General features: G+C 34.3%; 1 protein-coding gene across 4 annotated transcripts in view; it reads right to left on the bottom strand.

Moving 5' to 3' along the window:
• Sec71 (ADP ribosylation factor guanine nucleotide exchange factor Sec71) overlaps positions 1–16,409 on the bottom strand; it is a 56,490-nt gene that overhangs the window by 10,577 nt on the left and 29,504 nt on the right. For 2 of the 4 annotated variants that reach the window (XM_071595835.1, XM_071595836.1), the window contains exons 23-27: positions 13,420–13,635; positions 12,031–12,081; positions 7,747–7,779; positions 4,974–5,109; positions 2,475–2,575 (exon numbers count right to left, since the gene is read on the bottom strand). In XM_071595835.1, coding sequence (XP_071451936.1) covers positions 2,475–2,575; positions 4,974–5,109; positions 7,747–7,779; positions 12,031–12,081; positions 13,420–13,635 — 537 coding nt within the window. The remainder of the gene's footprint in view (positions 1–2,474; positions 2,576–4,973; positions 5,110–7,746; positions 7,780–12,030; positions 12,082–13,419; positions 13,636–16,409) is intronic. The other 2 variants (XM_071595837.1, XM_071595838.1) reach the window with 1 other exon arrangement.

A 16,409-nucleotide genomic window follows, 5' to 3' on the forward strand; every position in this document is an offset into this window, starting at 1 on the left:
AATATATTATGATACCATTAGGGCTATTACGAACTAGAGAGCAGAGCCACTCCATCAGGAGGAGCTAACTGATGCCAAACTTTGAAACTCCGCCCGCTGTTATTACAAGTGAGGGGGCCGGAGTCTTACCACCAGTCACAGTGTTTAATTTAGTGGTCGGAGTTTTAATAGTAACCAGTTTAATCAGTAAAAATTGTGTTCGTACAGTCCAAAAATGATATAGGCCAATGGTGATTAGCCATTTAATTAGCAGATTAAGTGGTATTTGGGAGCTTTTAACGAAATAGGTATATGCATATTCATTATTTATTAGGTCAAAATGATCAACTTGACGAATACCAAATTTACATTGGTACAATTGTTGATTAACGGATGCAGTAGAGAAGATAATAAAATGCTTTGACTTCTTAGACGAGAAAATATAGACTAACATTAATTTTCAGACAAATGAACAACTTAGGTTAAGAGAACAATGATCCCGCAACAGTCACTTATACGGTTCATCACAAGACTTTCACGTAAAAGAATTTCTTTGGAGAAAACAGGTGGTGTTATTGAAGCTTCTCTACTGACACTGCTGATGTCTGTGAACCAATGAATAAAACAACAAATATATGATTCGTGAAAGATTATTACATACATTTTGTCTTGATGATGTCTATCTATCCATCGTAAAACTTCATGTCAAATTGAGGGGACCATGGGAAAACTATTGGTAAAATTTCCATCAATGCTGAAAGCATACATCTCGGATTTCATGTTTCATCTAAGGGAGCAACAGACTTTTGAAAAAGTCATTTGTTGGATGTTGAATTAACAGGTATGGCGAGCATAAGAAAGGAAATGTCTACTGAAGCATTCCAATTGGAGGAATGGATTGGGTCTTACACAATGGGGTCCATCATTACCATAGTTTACTTATTCTTCAAAGTTTATTTTATTTACCAAAATGTCACAAAAGTTCACAAAAGATATATCCATAAAAACCATAAACACAGTAATCAACCCGAAGGTCGGTTTAGTAGGTGATGGTAGAGATCACCCAGTACTAAGCCCTATACGGCATGTAAAAATTCACACATCAGGGTAGGGGGGCCAGTTCTTTTCCCTGTGCCGGTTATGGTTTCCCAGGAAGACCTGGTATCCGAAAAATCACTTTAGCTTGGGTGGAGCTGCAGGTGCCCAGAGTGCCTTGCCTTGCCTCTGGGCACCTGCAGCTCCTGCCTCTTGCCCGGGAATTGAACCCGGAACCCTCCGGTCAGCAGTCCAAAGCTCTACCCACTGGACTACCGCGACCCACTAAAGATATATCAATAAATGTTAAATAAATAAAACAGTAGAGAGTAAAATGGACACAACTTGGGACCCAAAAAATTCAGATACAGAAAAAAGACAGCATTAAGTACACAGAGGCCACAAACATCTTATGAAAAACTCAAGGCAGATCTCTTAGAATAATGCAGAAAATAGTTAAATTTAAAATGAAACAGGCAATTATCATTTTCTACAGACTGCAATAGACGGAGAAAACAAGAAATGAAGATGAAAATGGACTGAGGACAAATGTAGAGATATTGAGGAAATTATGTCTAAGAGAAACACAGAAAAAGATAACTCCCTAAAGTGGAGGATATTCATAATAAGAACAAACCTTTGAGAAAGAAAATTGCATAAGAAATAATTGGTGCAGAGGAATTTGCACTGAGATGGAACAAGTTGTATAAGGAAGAAATATATACAGAACAACTGTATTTAGGAATTATAAACAGGACCATTAGGATGTGATATCCTGGAAGAAGAGCAAACGGTTCCAGATGAATAAATTACACAAATCATAAGCATAACAGAATTTGATCACCACCAACCACTTAATAAGGCAACATGACAGAATAGAGTGAGGAGGAGTGAGGATAGAATGAGTAAGTACAAAACATGTTTATTCAAGCGAAAAAATTACAAAAAAAATGCTCTGGTTCTAAGGGTTTAAATTCTTCATTTAATTTACATTGTTGCGGCAAAAATTAGAACAAAAAATTTTAGGTATCAGAGCCATGATTCACCACTAATGGGATTAAAGCTAGTCACAACTATCAAAAAACAAATTAATTTACCAAAAGTAAGGGATATCAAATAGCTTAACATAAAGATACCTTTTAAACAAAAGAAAAAAGTTCTGGTTTAGGGAAATATTATGACAGTACTGCAATGTGTTAATAGAAGCTGCAGTAAGTATCATGTTTCTAGTTTAACTAATTTTAAATTAATCATCTGCACCTATATTTTTAAGCTGTGTTTAAGAAGAAAAAATTAATTTCATTAGGACTCAATTATTATAGGTAAACTACTGATTACAATTAGGTGTTGGCCTGTAGCACAATGCACAACTCCTACATTCAACTAGACCCAAGGTCCCAAGAGTGAGGGAAGGACCCAGGGTGTAATGTCACAGCCTTGAATCTCTTAACACTGCTTACCTGGCATGTTTTATCCCAAGTCGATGAGGAAAATTTAGGACCATTGGAGATAACCAAGTTTTCCAGGCAGTTAGTTCCAGATCTTGCTAGTTGTTCATTATCTGAAGAGGTAAACAGAAATGAATAAATACATAAAATAAAAAAGTAACCACATTTAATTAATACATAATTAATACTTTCATTAAAACCTGTATTTTATTCAGAATGCTGCTAGATATTTCATCAATGTGGTTGTTTGTTCTATTCACCTAACTAAATTTTCATGATTTTTGAGAGAACACAAAATGAAGCAAGGAAAAAGTATGATACACATCATTCACTTTATCAGTTAGGATTAATTCATCTTGCAAATTAGTGGACCTTTACTTAGACATCTAGCAGCCTCTTTGAATCAAGGAGCTATCATTGTACCTTTTCATATTGTGTTCCAGAGGTTTGCCAACTTGGTTTAAACAATTGCAAGCTTCCTATTATTTAGTTCTGTGCAATCCAGCACAGCATACACTTCTGGAGTGATGTGATAAAATAATCAAAGTAACAAGTCATTTTATGGCAAAGAAGACATCATGTGAGACTTAATGCCTTCAAATCTCATGTCAATATTTTCATTCGTATAACTCTGAAACTTGATGATTCTCATACTCTTCTATCTTCTCAATTTGTAAAAAAAAAGTTCATTTGTGTGATTTTATTTTACATAAATGTATAGTTACACCCAGTCACTCTGCAAATTATAAACAAGGTATAAAAGAAATATATGATGAAGTATCATCATGAAATACTTCGCTAATATTTATATCAGCACATTACTTGTCAGTCCTATAGCACTGCAGTAGGATATTTCATGCTGCCTCTTAAACATTTCCATTTTCAAATATTTTTATCAATTCCTTCATATATTCTCTTAGCAGGAGTCTGCCCACCTACACAGGGCTATGATTGAGATGAGGAATCAGCACTACTACACTACTAAGCACTGCCTAACACAATACTACATGAGGGCAGTCCAGAAATTAACTTCCGTTATGCTATTAAAAAAACACAGGAAATTTATTGTTTTCATCTCTCTACTATTTTATATATATATATTCGCCAATCAGATTTAAACATTTGCCACATCAGTGATCTAGTTTCCAAATTCCTTCCACATAAAATTCTGCTAGCTGAGATCGCAGCCAACCAATGACGGCATCTTGAAGTTCCTCAAACCTCACACTTTGGGAGCACCAATGCAGCTCAAGGCATATTGAATAACTGGGTGAGTCATTACAGCAACCATTCGGCTCCCTCCACTAATTCTCACGCTAAATGAAAACAGTAATCACTTTTTGGACAGCTCTCATATAACCTAATACCCCTCATTTTCAATACACCATTATGCAGCTCCACATGCTGCCTCCCTTCACACCTTCAGAGCTGTGAATCATTATAAATAGATTTAAGAATGAGGACAGTACTTAAGTCAATTTGAGATTTCAGTATGTACTCTGAATGAAAAGTTAACTTGACTCAATTTATCACAATCACCTCGAGGAAAAATTAACGGTAATGACTTTACATATAATTTAATCAAAATCTTTAATTAAATAGGCATATTTCAAAGATCATCTATTCAAAAGACTAAAATATCAGCAGAAAAATTTTATTTCGCAAAAAATACTATGTTAACCTTACACTGCACCAGAAAGCATCATTAAAGATCAGTCAAAATAAGTAGGCATGTAGTCGGTGAAGAAAATGCCCAAAATCAAGGGACGTGTAAAACATTGAAATGAGTAAATTTTAGACTATATTTTTCCAAAAATCACTCATTTGAACTCAGTACTTATAGGCATAACTTAATGGAATTGATGCATATTAAAAACTAAGCGAAAGATATCTACTTTTCCAGTTTTTATTTGAATAAATATTGCTGTCCCATGACTGACTTTTTTGGAACACATTTGCATTCAAAATACTATCAATTCTACAACATTATGCACAGCAACCACCGTTCTGGATTGAAACACATCCCTGCCTTACAAACCTTACCTTTCCAAGATTACCTTTTGTCCGTCAATTCAAAATGTCAAAATTACCAAATGAAATTTTCATTGGGGCAAGCAACCTAAGAAAATTCTCAGCTGAGCCAAATTTCACAGGTACACTCTTTCATATTAAAAGAGTGCACATTGAGCAAATACGAAGAATGCATGTTACTTGAAACTGCTGAACAATTTTATAAAATGTTAGAAACATGAAATCTATTTCTTCAACTTTGGGTTTTACTAGCAATATTTTAGATTTGATAAGTGTTTCCATAACACCCCCCAGTATAAAATATTTTTTCCGAACCAAATTTTTGGAATTTTTAACATTTTTCAGGCTTGTAGCCACCCTTTGTCATCAGTTTTTAACTTAAACAAATAATAATGATTTCACTGCAATTACAATTAGGTATTCAAAAATAACCCTTAATATTCATAATCAAAAAAATTTCAAAGAAATAAACTTTCTAACCTTGCTGCACACACCAATGAAGTTGTACATAAAGGTCATCAAGCAGCAGAGGACCTAATATGTCAAAGTATTGTGTGAACACATCCACTATGGCATATAAAGCATGGTTGCATGTAGTTGTCATCCACTCTGCCTTCTGTTTCAGCAAAAATTAGTGATAGAAAGAATATGCCATTAATATTCAACATACAGATTTTATAAAAAAAAATAATTTGATTTAATTTGAATAGAATGACTGCTGTAAACAACAAAAATGACTCTTTTACGGAAGGTCAAGCCTTATAAAATCAAATTTACCTTTGAAAATTCAACTTAATTCAAGACCTTCAACATTGTAACAATATGGAAACAGAAGCAGTATAGCTACAAACTCATCATAAGCTTATTTCATTCAAGATTTTGGAAAACACATGCAAACTGCAAACATGCCACATTCAAAGAATAAGACATGAATGTCAATTTGGCAGATACCATTTAGAGCATAGAGCATTGGTGAGTAGGCACAGAGCGGGAAAAACAAGAAATTCCATAAAGTATGCTATAATTTAATATCTGTTCATCAAACTTCTTTATACCATGTTAAAATAGGATAAGTACATAAAAAACAAGTTTTATCTTAAGTTTAATTTGATGAGGATTAAGCTCCTTAGACAAAACCACTAGTAGTCACACACATGAAATATAGGCAGACCTGATTCCCTTTCCCTGCATCACCTTAGACTTCCAAGAATGATATTGCACCAAAAAATCACAACCTGGGTTTGACTTAGGGTTTACGGAGACATAAATTGGATTTTAACTTGGGACCCTCTGGGCACGAGCTTCATGCTATATTTTGACATACTGCAGCATACCCACAAAATAATTTCATTAAAAATTCTTCTAATAAAGATATTTTACGAATGCACATCATTATTCATAATGTTATCCAATTTGTTAATTTAAGTTTATAATACGGCCCAATTTCTATCTTCACAAGAAAGAATTTCCTAACAATCATTATCTATATTTACTGCCACCATCTTAACATTCCCATATGTTATTTAACACTGCTGAGTGACTTTTCTCAGAAAAGAGAGCTCACAGCCTTTGAGGTCAAATGGCTAAATTTATATTAATTGCCACATTGCCAAGTTTACTACAAAAAAACGCTTTCCTCCTGCTACTGTAATTAGCAGCTAAAAATGAATTCCTAGGTTAAGCCAAAAGATTATATGTTATGAATTCGATGGTTCAAGGCACTAATCGGTGAAAATTCATGATCACTGAATAAATAAACTTTGTATTTTTTCAAACAAAAATGGTAGAAAATATTTTCCCATACTCTTTGACTGAAAAAATTCCAAATTCCACACTTCTTTCAGCTTTTCCTTCAAAGACATTTTGAAAACTATACATAAAATATTGTTAAGTTTTGCACAAAAAATCACAAGTAGCGTGCCTGAACTTGGGAAAAATGTGTAAACACTGGTGACACTAAGATGCTAGCAGAACAAGTATTAAACATAAAGTGAAGGAGCAGGCACACAAAAATGACAGGAATTCCTCTCTCCTAGTTACTCAGGTGAAATGTCCCTTGTTAAGAATCATTTATAAAACATTTTTTTGCTAATTATGCAGGGTGCTCATTAAGTGAGGTTCCACTGTATTAAAAATTCTCCATGCACATATAACAAAAATTATCTGTTCTTCATGTCTTGAAAAAAGAATCTTAACTGCCCTTTGACTAAAACCTTTGTTAAATTACCAGGCCCTCACCCCATGAACCACCCCTTAATATGTATAGTGAAATATTTGTTAACAAGGGGTCATCTACTGTGACTTGACTAGTCTAGAGGGTACTTCTAGAATAATTTTTAACATTGCCCTCTCTAGTGAAAGTTCAAATTGTTTCATTTAAACCATAAAAACAAATTTGCTGTAGTAAAAATGCCTTGAATATATTTTACATCACTAATGGATTGCTAATTCTACAGATGCCACGAATTACCAAAGAATGACTGGCATTTCATAACATAGATGGCATCACTTAATATGATTTACACCTATTACTTATACAAAGCACACAAAATTCTGTAGGTGCACAACTAATTAATTAAATAATAGATATGAAAAAGGATAAGTCATTCATGCAAGATCAAACAAAGTATACAAAGTAACAATAAAAGCTAAGTCAAGCAAAGCATGCATATGAACTCAAACTCATACAATAAGGCAAATTACATTCACATTAAGTTTGAAGTAAGAATTTTAGGCATTAAATTATTAAATAAATGAGTTATATGCAAACATATAGCATTTAAAAACTTGTCATTTAGATGTCAAAACTAATGCGCACATTAGCATATTATTCATAGATACACAGGAAAAATTAGAAAAGCATATGTTATTTAACTCCAAATAACTATACTTATCTGAATACCATTTTCACCTGTAATGAGCGATTTCCAATGAACTCAAGGATGTATGAATTAAGTCCAAGCCTACAGCTGGATTGAGTCCATGTTAATAATTGTCATTTTTAAGCCTTTACATTTATCATTCAGAAAAAAATTCAACAAATAAAGCTTTGATTTATTACAATGAATGATGGCACATTCAGCAATACTTTGGTATTAGGTAGATGTTCAGTATACCACCACATTCATAAGCATGAATAGGTGACCAAATAAACAATTTACTTCAACTGATTTTTACTTAAGTCCACAAAAAAATTGAACCATATGGCATTCAAATAAATATAGCCTGATGCATAAGCATTAAGCCAACTGACCTCAGCAAGTCGATCGGGTATGTCCACACATGGCTGTGTAAACAGAAGAGTCAGGGACAAGATCAATGAAAAAAACAAACAATTATGAGTCATAATGAAAATTAGAAAAATTAAAAGATAAAAGGAAAGATAAAGCTAGTTGTAAGAGCAAGTAAAATAAAGTGGAAAATGCATAATATACTACTTAATTACTACCACTGTGATATTGGGAAAATGCTTTCATCAAAAATCCTGAAATTACAATGTACGAGGGTCATCCGGAAAGTAGTACCCGTTCGTGAAATAAAAAGACAAAAGTAAATATTAACAAACATAAAAAATTTTATTTGAAAGAGGATACTTTAAACTACTTCTCAACATAATCTCCAAGCAAATTAAGGCATTTGTCATAACGTGTGACAAGTTTCTGTATTCCTGCTGCATAGTCCTTCGCCGCCAGCTCATTGAGATACGCGAGGGACCCATCTTGCACAAATTTTTGCATAATGCAGATGGTGTTTAAAAATTTCATGAACAATTGTTCGAGAAACATTGGGAAAATGCTCACAGATGTCATCAATTGTGACGCGCCGATCGTTCCTCACGAATTCGTCAACTGAGCTCACCAGTTGGTCTGTAATGACAGACGGTCTCCCCGAACACTCATCGTCGTGTGTGTTCCCCCTCCCCATGTTGAAGTTGCGACACCACCGCCGAACAGACGACTCGTCCATTACATTGTCTCCATACACCTCCTTTAATTGGCGATGAATATCACATGGGCGAACGTTTCTTGCATTGAGGAATTTAATCACTGCCCTCACTTCACAACTGGCGGCGTTCTCAATTTTTTTAAACATTGTAAACAATCACAGAAACAACACAGGCAATGCTAGCGTCACGCAACTTGGCTCAGAGAAGGCAGACAAGCCACTGAAGCTATCTGACCTCGTCCAGCGGCTACTCGCGTCGTCAGCACTTCATGCGGCACGAACGGGTACTACTTTCCGGATGACCCTCGTATGTATAGAATAATAAAATTTTATTTTTAATTTAATTTCTTCGTGTACAGGGTGCGGCGCTTAAATCCCGACAAATTTCTCACCGTACCGTAGTTTCACTGGAGATCTCAATTGGCCAAGATGCTACGTACAAGGGCAGAGTACAATCGAAGGGCCTCAATTATCGAAAGTGCTCGTGCTGGGCGTTCACCCAGTTAAATAGTTTGATTCCTTGGGTACCCCAGGACGACTGTTTACGATATTGTGGCTAAGTATAATGCTTTGGAGAAGTCTGGGGAAGGTTTCGCTAACCTGGTGAGGAAACCTCATTTGAGGTAACGCGTATCTTGAACTGCGGCAGGCGTCGAGAAAGCTCAGGTGCTGATTTCAGCAGCAGGGCGATCGCTGAGGAAATTGGTGTCAGAATTGAATGTTAGTGATTGAACAATGTATCAGATGGCAGACGAGGACCTACGATTAAAGTCGTACACAATAGAGGCATGACACATGCTGTCTGAGGCTGCCAGAACAAAGTGGATTGCTCGCTGCAACCTGCTATTGTGTTCTCTAAAAAATGAAGCTGCAGAACAAATCAGATTCTTTTCTGATGAAAAAATTTTCACCATTGATGCGAAGATCAACCAGAGAAATGATTGCTGGCTCGCCCACAACCTTGAGGACTCCCGATTGTTGCTTGAAGAAAATTTCTGGCTAGTGTTCTCATCCTAGGTGTTGTGTCCAGTGAGGGTGATATCATACCACCACATTTCTTTGAAAAGGGACAAACTATTACAAAAGAAGTCTATCTGCAAATTGTCAAGAATATCATGAAACCGTGGATGGTAACTGTGGCCTCGGGGAGACAATATGTCTTTCAACAGGAGGGTGCACCAGCTCATACGAATCATTTAGTCCAAAACTGGCTCTCAGATAACATTGACATGTTCTGGTCAAAGAAGTTCTGGCCCCCGAATAGCCCAGACTTGAACCCCCTCGACTATTATGTTTGCAGCATAGTTGAAAGAGTTACCACTATGATGAGGCACCCTACTGTTGCATCTTTATGCACCGCTATCCTAGCAGCATCCACGAATAGGGACAGTGCTGTTCTAAAGAGTGCGTGCGATTGATTCAGGAGAAGATTGGAGGTGGTCATTGCAGCTGAAGGGGGTTACATTAAGTAATGCTACTTTGGACAGATACCACACTACATGCATGCAAATGGATTTTCATTTTTATTTTCTTTTAATAAATTTGATTTTAAACAAAAGTTTCATTTGTTCAGATTTAAGCCTTGCATGCTGAAGGATTTTCATTTGTATTTTCTTTTAATAAATTTGATTTTAAACAAAAGTTTCATTTGTCCGGACTAAAGCGCCGTACCCTGTATAGTCTGATTAGTATACAGTATATTTCTTCAATTAAACCAAAAGAGCACTCCCATCAAAGAAAATTATCAAAACTGCCGCTTATTAAATTCAATACAAGAATATAACAATATGAAAAATACAAGATTTTCTCTAAATAGAACCTTAAACATTTTTACCCCAATTGAGGCAATCATATCACCCAATGAATATATCATAGAGTAGAAAATTAAGGAGGATAATAACTCAATAAAAATATTGATGTTTAACCTTAAAATAAAAATAGATTAAGAAATTTCAAAATAAAAGAGAATGCAAATGTTTTAAAAATTTGAGTGCTCATTCCATACACAAGGAACTATGGCTCCACAGCTATATATTTGCAAAGAAAGGTATATATATTATTCAGGACTTTTGAATTAAACATTAATGTCACATACACATAAAATACTTAACATACACTTTAAGGAATCTAATTACTATTGATAATCAATGAAATAGTGATTTGAAGTGGCAACAAAAGCAAAGGAAAAACTTACTAAGCTACACATTTTGGAAATAATAAAGTCAAAAAGAGTTTCTGTGCAAAATTTGTCTAAATAATACTAATTATTTCATGATAAAGAAATAACTGACTAACTAATCAACTCTTGAACAATAGGTTTACATTTTCAGACAAACTCATTCAATTAATTTCATTTAAAAATTCATACCACAATTATTACCTCACAATAATCAGTCTATTTTTTTATTCAAAAGAGCTTTGATGGCTGATATCGCTAATCGCTGCGAGTAAATTCAGTTCTATAATGCATTCAAGATAAGGGATGATAACTTAATATTGTTCAAATTATTATAGAGTTCGCATCTGTACTCAATTCCTGATGGCCAAATTACCCCAGCTGAAGCCACAAAATATTGATTGTTCCAATACCATTTTAGAGCACATTAAATAGTTAAATAGTTTTTATAAGCCACTAGGAATGGTATGGTTTATAATAAAATAAAAAATTTATGTAAGAATTCAGTATTGTAGTGTTTACGTTAGCATTTAAAAATTTGACTTTAGTGACTATTCTGGCTGTTTTCGAATAATAAAAAGATGTATGTTTGCATACAATTTGTTTTTATTTCAAACTTACACTTAGTATGCACCAATCCTGAAAATGTGTCCTCTATAAATTTCACTAACCAGAAAGAGATATTCATACAGGTGCCCTTGGTTATCAGTGGTTAACAATTCAAGTATTTTAATTCTAAGTACAAGTTATTTCTCTTGGTTAGCATTAATTGCGAATAAAACATAGCAGTGAACATTGATATCTAATTATTTCATGCACAAATATGGCAGTGATCTGTTCCCTTTTTTGATGTAGCTATTGAATGCCATTCAATTATTAACCATGATCCAAGCCTGGAAGGAAACATTCCTGGCACAATGTATACAAAGCAAAATAGATTTCTACTAAAGTTTAACACAATTCTGTGGAACCAAACTTGATCCCTGATTTTCCATACAAGTGCTTTATGTTTGCCCAACCATGGTAAGCAAACTATGTGATTCGATCACCCACATAGTTTTTCAGGGAAATCCCTCCAAGATACCAAGGGGCACATTTATTAAAAAATTTAAACTCAGTTATGCTTGGCAGACACATTTCATGGACTATGAAAAAAATGGCTATTATAAAACAGCCACTGATTCCCACTACCTCATTTACAGATGGCATAAATCTGAACAAAAAAAAGACATTGCAAAATATGCAATATCCATACGTTCGTTGAGTTTATCTGAGAATGAACCTAATGCAAGGGTTCTTGAAGAATGCATCTAGCGAAAAATACTTCAACAAGCAAAGTAGGCATTCATGGTCACATAACATTTCTATTTCTAAATATTCCAAATGGTGAAGTAGAATTGAAAAGTGCAACCTTACCTCAGTTTGCTGCTCAGGAAGCTTCATATTATCAAAAATTCTGAAGAGAATCTATAAAGAAAGAAGAACTTAATGAATTGCAATCACATATATATACATGATCACCGAGGACCATCATAAAATCACATCAATTTTTTTACATTCAGCTATAATAACATAAAGAATTATGAGTTTAGCTAATTACTGAACCCATGGCCATACATTTTACAATGTTTTCTGGTACATTAAAAACAAAGATAGGACACATTTTTTTTAGCCTGCAATTTTCTTACCTAGGAGAAATAAAAATGTAGTTGTGAAACTAACCATGAACATTTCATAACTAAGCTAGTAGAATGTAATGGTTTGTTATGAGAACCATTCAATGCTTTTAAGTGCCTTTAGTCTTTTCAATAAACAATCCATTCCATTATGTAACGGAAGAAATACTTTTTCTTTGAAAAATCAATTTGAATGGAATAGAATTTATGAAAATCCATTGTTTGGGGAAAATTAGGCATAATTTTTTTCCCTTCCTCACTCTGTAGATATACTGTTTTTCACTCTTCAGTTTCAACTACTTGAATCCTAAAAAATTTATCATGTAGTTTTATAGTTAGAATTGAATATGAATTATTGTTCATTTTTAATCATAGCATCCTTAGATCTGTTATTCCCCCTATGAAAATGGACATGAGGGAATGTTATTAAATTCACAAAAATCAGACATCTTATTTAGCCTGTCCGAGACATGCCTTATTCTGAAAGATAAAATTCTAACCAAATATTATTTCTCACTACATTCAATTCAACACAGCAGATTCTGGATATAATTAGTATAGCAGTGAACATGAATCTCAGTATAAAGAGTAATAACCAAGGCAAGGTAATAGCCCTAAGACTGAATAGTAAATATTGGCATGGTACACCAAATGCATCAGAAGGGGTTACTTAGCTTTAGAGTGAGTCAACATGTGAGTAACAAGGCCAAACTTAAAATTTCATCCATTTTTTGCACGTAAACACATTTTCCACTTGGCCAGTCTGATTATTTGCATTTCCCATGCATATTTTTTTTGTGGTGGTTCATTTATTTTCCCCAAGAGCTCAACCTTAGGGTACTATTTCCATCCGAACATAGCACCATCATGGCTCATGAATAGAATTACAATTATATCAATCATTAGGCAAGGCAATTGAGAGCCAAGGTCATTTGTATCATTAGTGATAGGTATGTTCATGGTGAGGGCAGGATGCTCAGGGAATGGAAGAAGGGTGCAGGAAAACCCGGCATCAACATTATCTTAATTTAATGATAAGCACCAAGGGGTCCCCACTGTTTAACATCCCATTTGTCACATGGTGCACTCACTTGAAGTGCTCATACCACAATTAGATATGGATACTAACCTGGAATAGATCTCTCCACCAGCAAGGCCTGAAACCGTTTCCATGTGTTTTCACAATCTCAAAAAGAACCGTGAGTCCACGAGTTCGGACATCCAACTTGCAGCGGCTAACTATGCATGAAAGCTCAAATAGCAGAGGGAACCAGCCTCTAACCCATGCCCTGTCCTCTTCACAGGCTGCACTTAACTCGATGTCCATATTATGCTCCTTGAAGAGCTAAGAGATTAGAATTATGTTACTGATATTAGATGGACTGATATTATGAAGTTTTAAAGAGTATATATACATACATTTGATATTATTTTAAGATTGTAAACCTGGTTCATATGCAGAAAGTTTAGCAGGGTACTATAGATCCTAAAATGTTTCAATTCCCTAGCAACATTTTAATCAATATTTGAGTCCAACTTAATCACCCTGATGTCCACTGGTATAAAATATGTGAATTGATGGTTTTTCTTAAACATACTATGTATAAACAGACAAATATATTTTCTAAAATACTTTTTCAATCTCAGAAATTAAAAAGATAATTTGGAAAAATGATTTTCTATCAAAGCAAGCATGGAGAATTTCTGGTTCCATCGCGAAAGGCTTCGGTCATACCCTGCAACAGGAAACATTTAATGGAAGACATATCTTCTTTAAGGAACTAAGTATATTCAAACTTTTAATCTTGATTTTTATGGAAACAATGGCGCATTTCTTCAGTTACTGACAAAATTTGTGATTCAATTTGTGCATTATCATACCCATAACTAATGAGCGTTGGGTGTATTACCAAAAAAAGGAAAGTGCTAAAAATAGTAAAATCTACCACCCCTCCAAGTATTTACCGCAGTTTTCTAACACCCACTATACATAAAGTGAAATTCTTGAGTCACTGATAATTAATGCAAAACCTCTATTACTAGCACCACTGACTTCAAATTTAGCAGGAACTTTCCTTCAGTGACGTAGGAAAGACTGTGTATTCCTTGCTTGCTTGATTAAAATTCAAGTTCCATAATCTCTATAACAAGGTTTCCAGGCAAAAAAAAATTAGAAAAACTATACAATTGCTCAGCATAAACAGTGAAGCTTGATATTGCTGATTACTGTAAAAACACTGCAGACAGAAAAGATTCCAAATATCATTTAAATAGGAAAATGGTAAGTAATATATTTGTTTTCCTCATTTAATATTGCCTATATTGTTTCTACACAATAAATATTTTCAAAGATACTGTTGAAATAATGAACTTATTTTCCATAGGTCAGCTTTATGATAAAATCATATTATTGAATAATCAGTTTACCTTATAATGACAAAGTTATAATTACTTTGACTAACTAAAGACCAATTATTAATATATAATACAATTACATTTTTCTTAAATGCAAAAGACAAATTACATCAGCACTGACACCAGGGAAAAGGTAAACTTGACTCATCCTATCAATCAAAACCTTAAAATATATGTTAGATTTTTTAGTTGCAAAAAATTAGCAATATAGCCAATCTCTATCTTGAGCACCAAAGACTTATCTCTCAAATGAGACCCAATTATAAATTAGCACAAAGCTGAAACTAATAAAAACATACTTCAAACACTGGAAGCTGTAATCAACCAATCCCTCACGTTAATGGAGACCGCTGAATCCACTCCCAATGAGACCATTGAGGTCTGCATACGTGGGTCCTTCCTTCACAATACCCTACTCTAAGATTCTGCCGCACTGCTTTCTCTTTCTCATATTTTCCCTTCCATTATGACTATTATAGTAAACTTGAAATGTACTTTCTACTTTTTAATGCATTGGTGAAGGACAATGAAACGGACTCCTTATGCATATTTAATTTCTTCCTTAATTGTCTCCATAATTTTTCAGTTTTTTTAATAGCTGCTGTTTTGCTAGTCATCTATTAGAATGAGACAATTTTCAATTTCTTGCCCCTGGTAAGTAATTCTTCCTAAATGACTGCTTGTAGCACGTCTAGCATAGCATCCAGGATACAAGGGCAAAAATTGCAAATAATATAATGAACCACATCATATGGCTGTCAAACCATAAATGAACCACAGTAGGTAATGGCTCCATGGAGTGGCACTAGACTAGCATGCCAAGTCTCAGCACTCCAAAAAGAGTGAAACATGAAAATGAATCTACCAAATAAAAATTATATAACATAAAAACATTATTTTTAGTGGATGCTATAAAATGGACAAAGAACCAGCCTATAACTTCAATTTAACCTACATTTGTAGGATTAAATAAGGCTGCATTTAAAATGCTACTGCCCCTAATAAAATGCCAAGAAAAATATTCCTTTGTATCATTATACCATTCTATATTCCATCCCAGGAATGAATAGAAAAACAGGTCCAAAATGTAAAAACAAAGCCCCAGGTGTACAAGAAATCCCTACTAGAGTGCTGAAGGAACTTGCTGAAGAGCTTATTTAAAAAGTTTTTAAAAGTCAGTAGAACGAGGTTCAGGGTCTTGTGACTGGAAGCTAGCTAACATAGCCCCTCTCTTGTCATGGTGGTGATAGGGAGGACTCAGCAATTACAGACCATTTTCTTTAACATTGATATCCTGCAATATCTTAGAATATTAGTTTCTCAACAGTAAAAACATACTCTGCTCTAGATGGCACAATTTTGAGGAAAAATCATTTCAAACACTACTGGGTCTTTTCTTTCATAATATCCTGAAATTGGGGGCATGGAATACCAAGCGAATACTGTATTTTTAGAATTCAATGAAGCCTTCCATGAGGAATTGATACACTAACTAAGACATGGTAGGAACAAGAAAGTGGTCAATTAGATTAGTGGCTTCTTATTTAACCATAAACAAAAAGTATCTGTCATTGGGATGTGTTCATCAAAGGCATAGAAAACTTTGGGAGCATTACAGGGAAGTGTTATAGGGCCCCTACTAGATATATGTTAAAACCCAAGTTCCAACAATAGCAAAAATATTAGATTATTAGCAGATGACAG

This window comes from Hetaerina americana, unplaced genomic scaffold (assembly GCF_022747635.1).
Source record: "Hetaerina americana unplaced genomic scaffold, ioHetAmer1.1.p SCAF_7, whole genome shotgun sequence".
Lineage (NCBI taxonomy): Eukaryota > Metazoa > Arthropoda > Insecta > Odonata > Calopterygidae > Hetaerina > Hetaerina americana.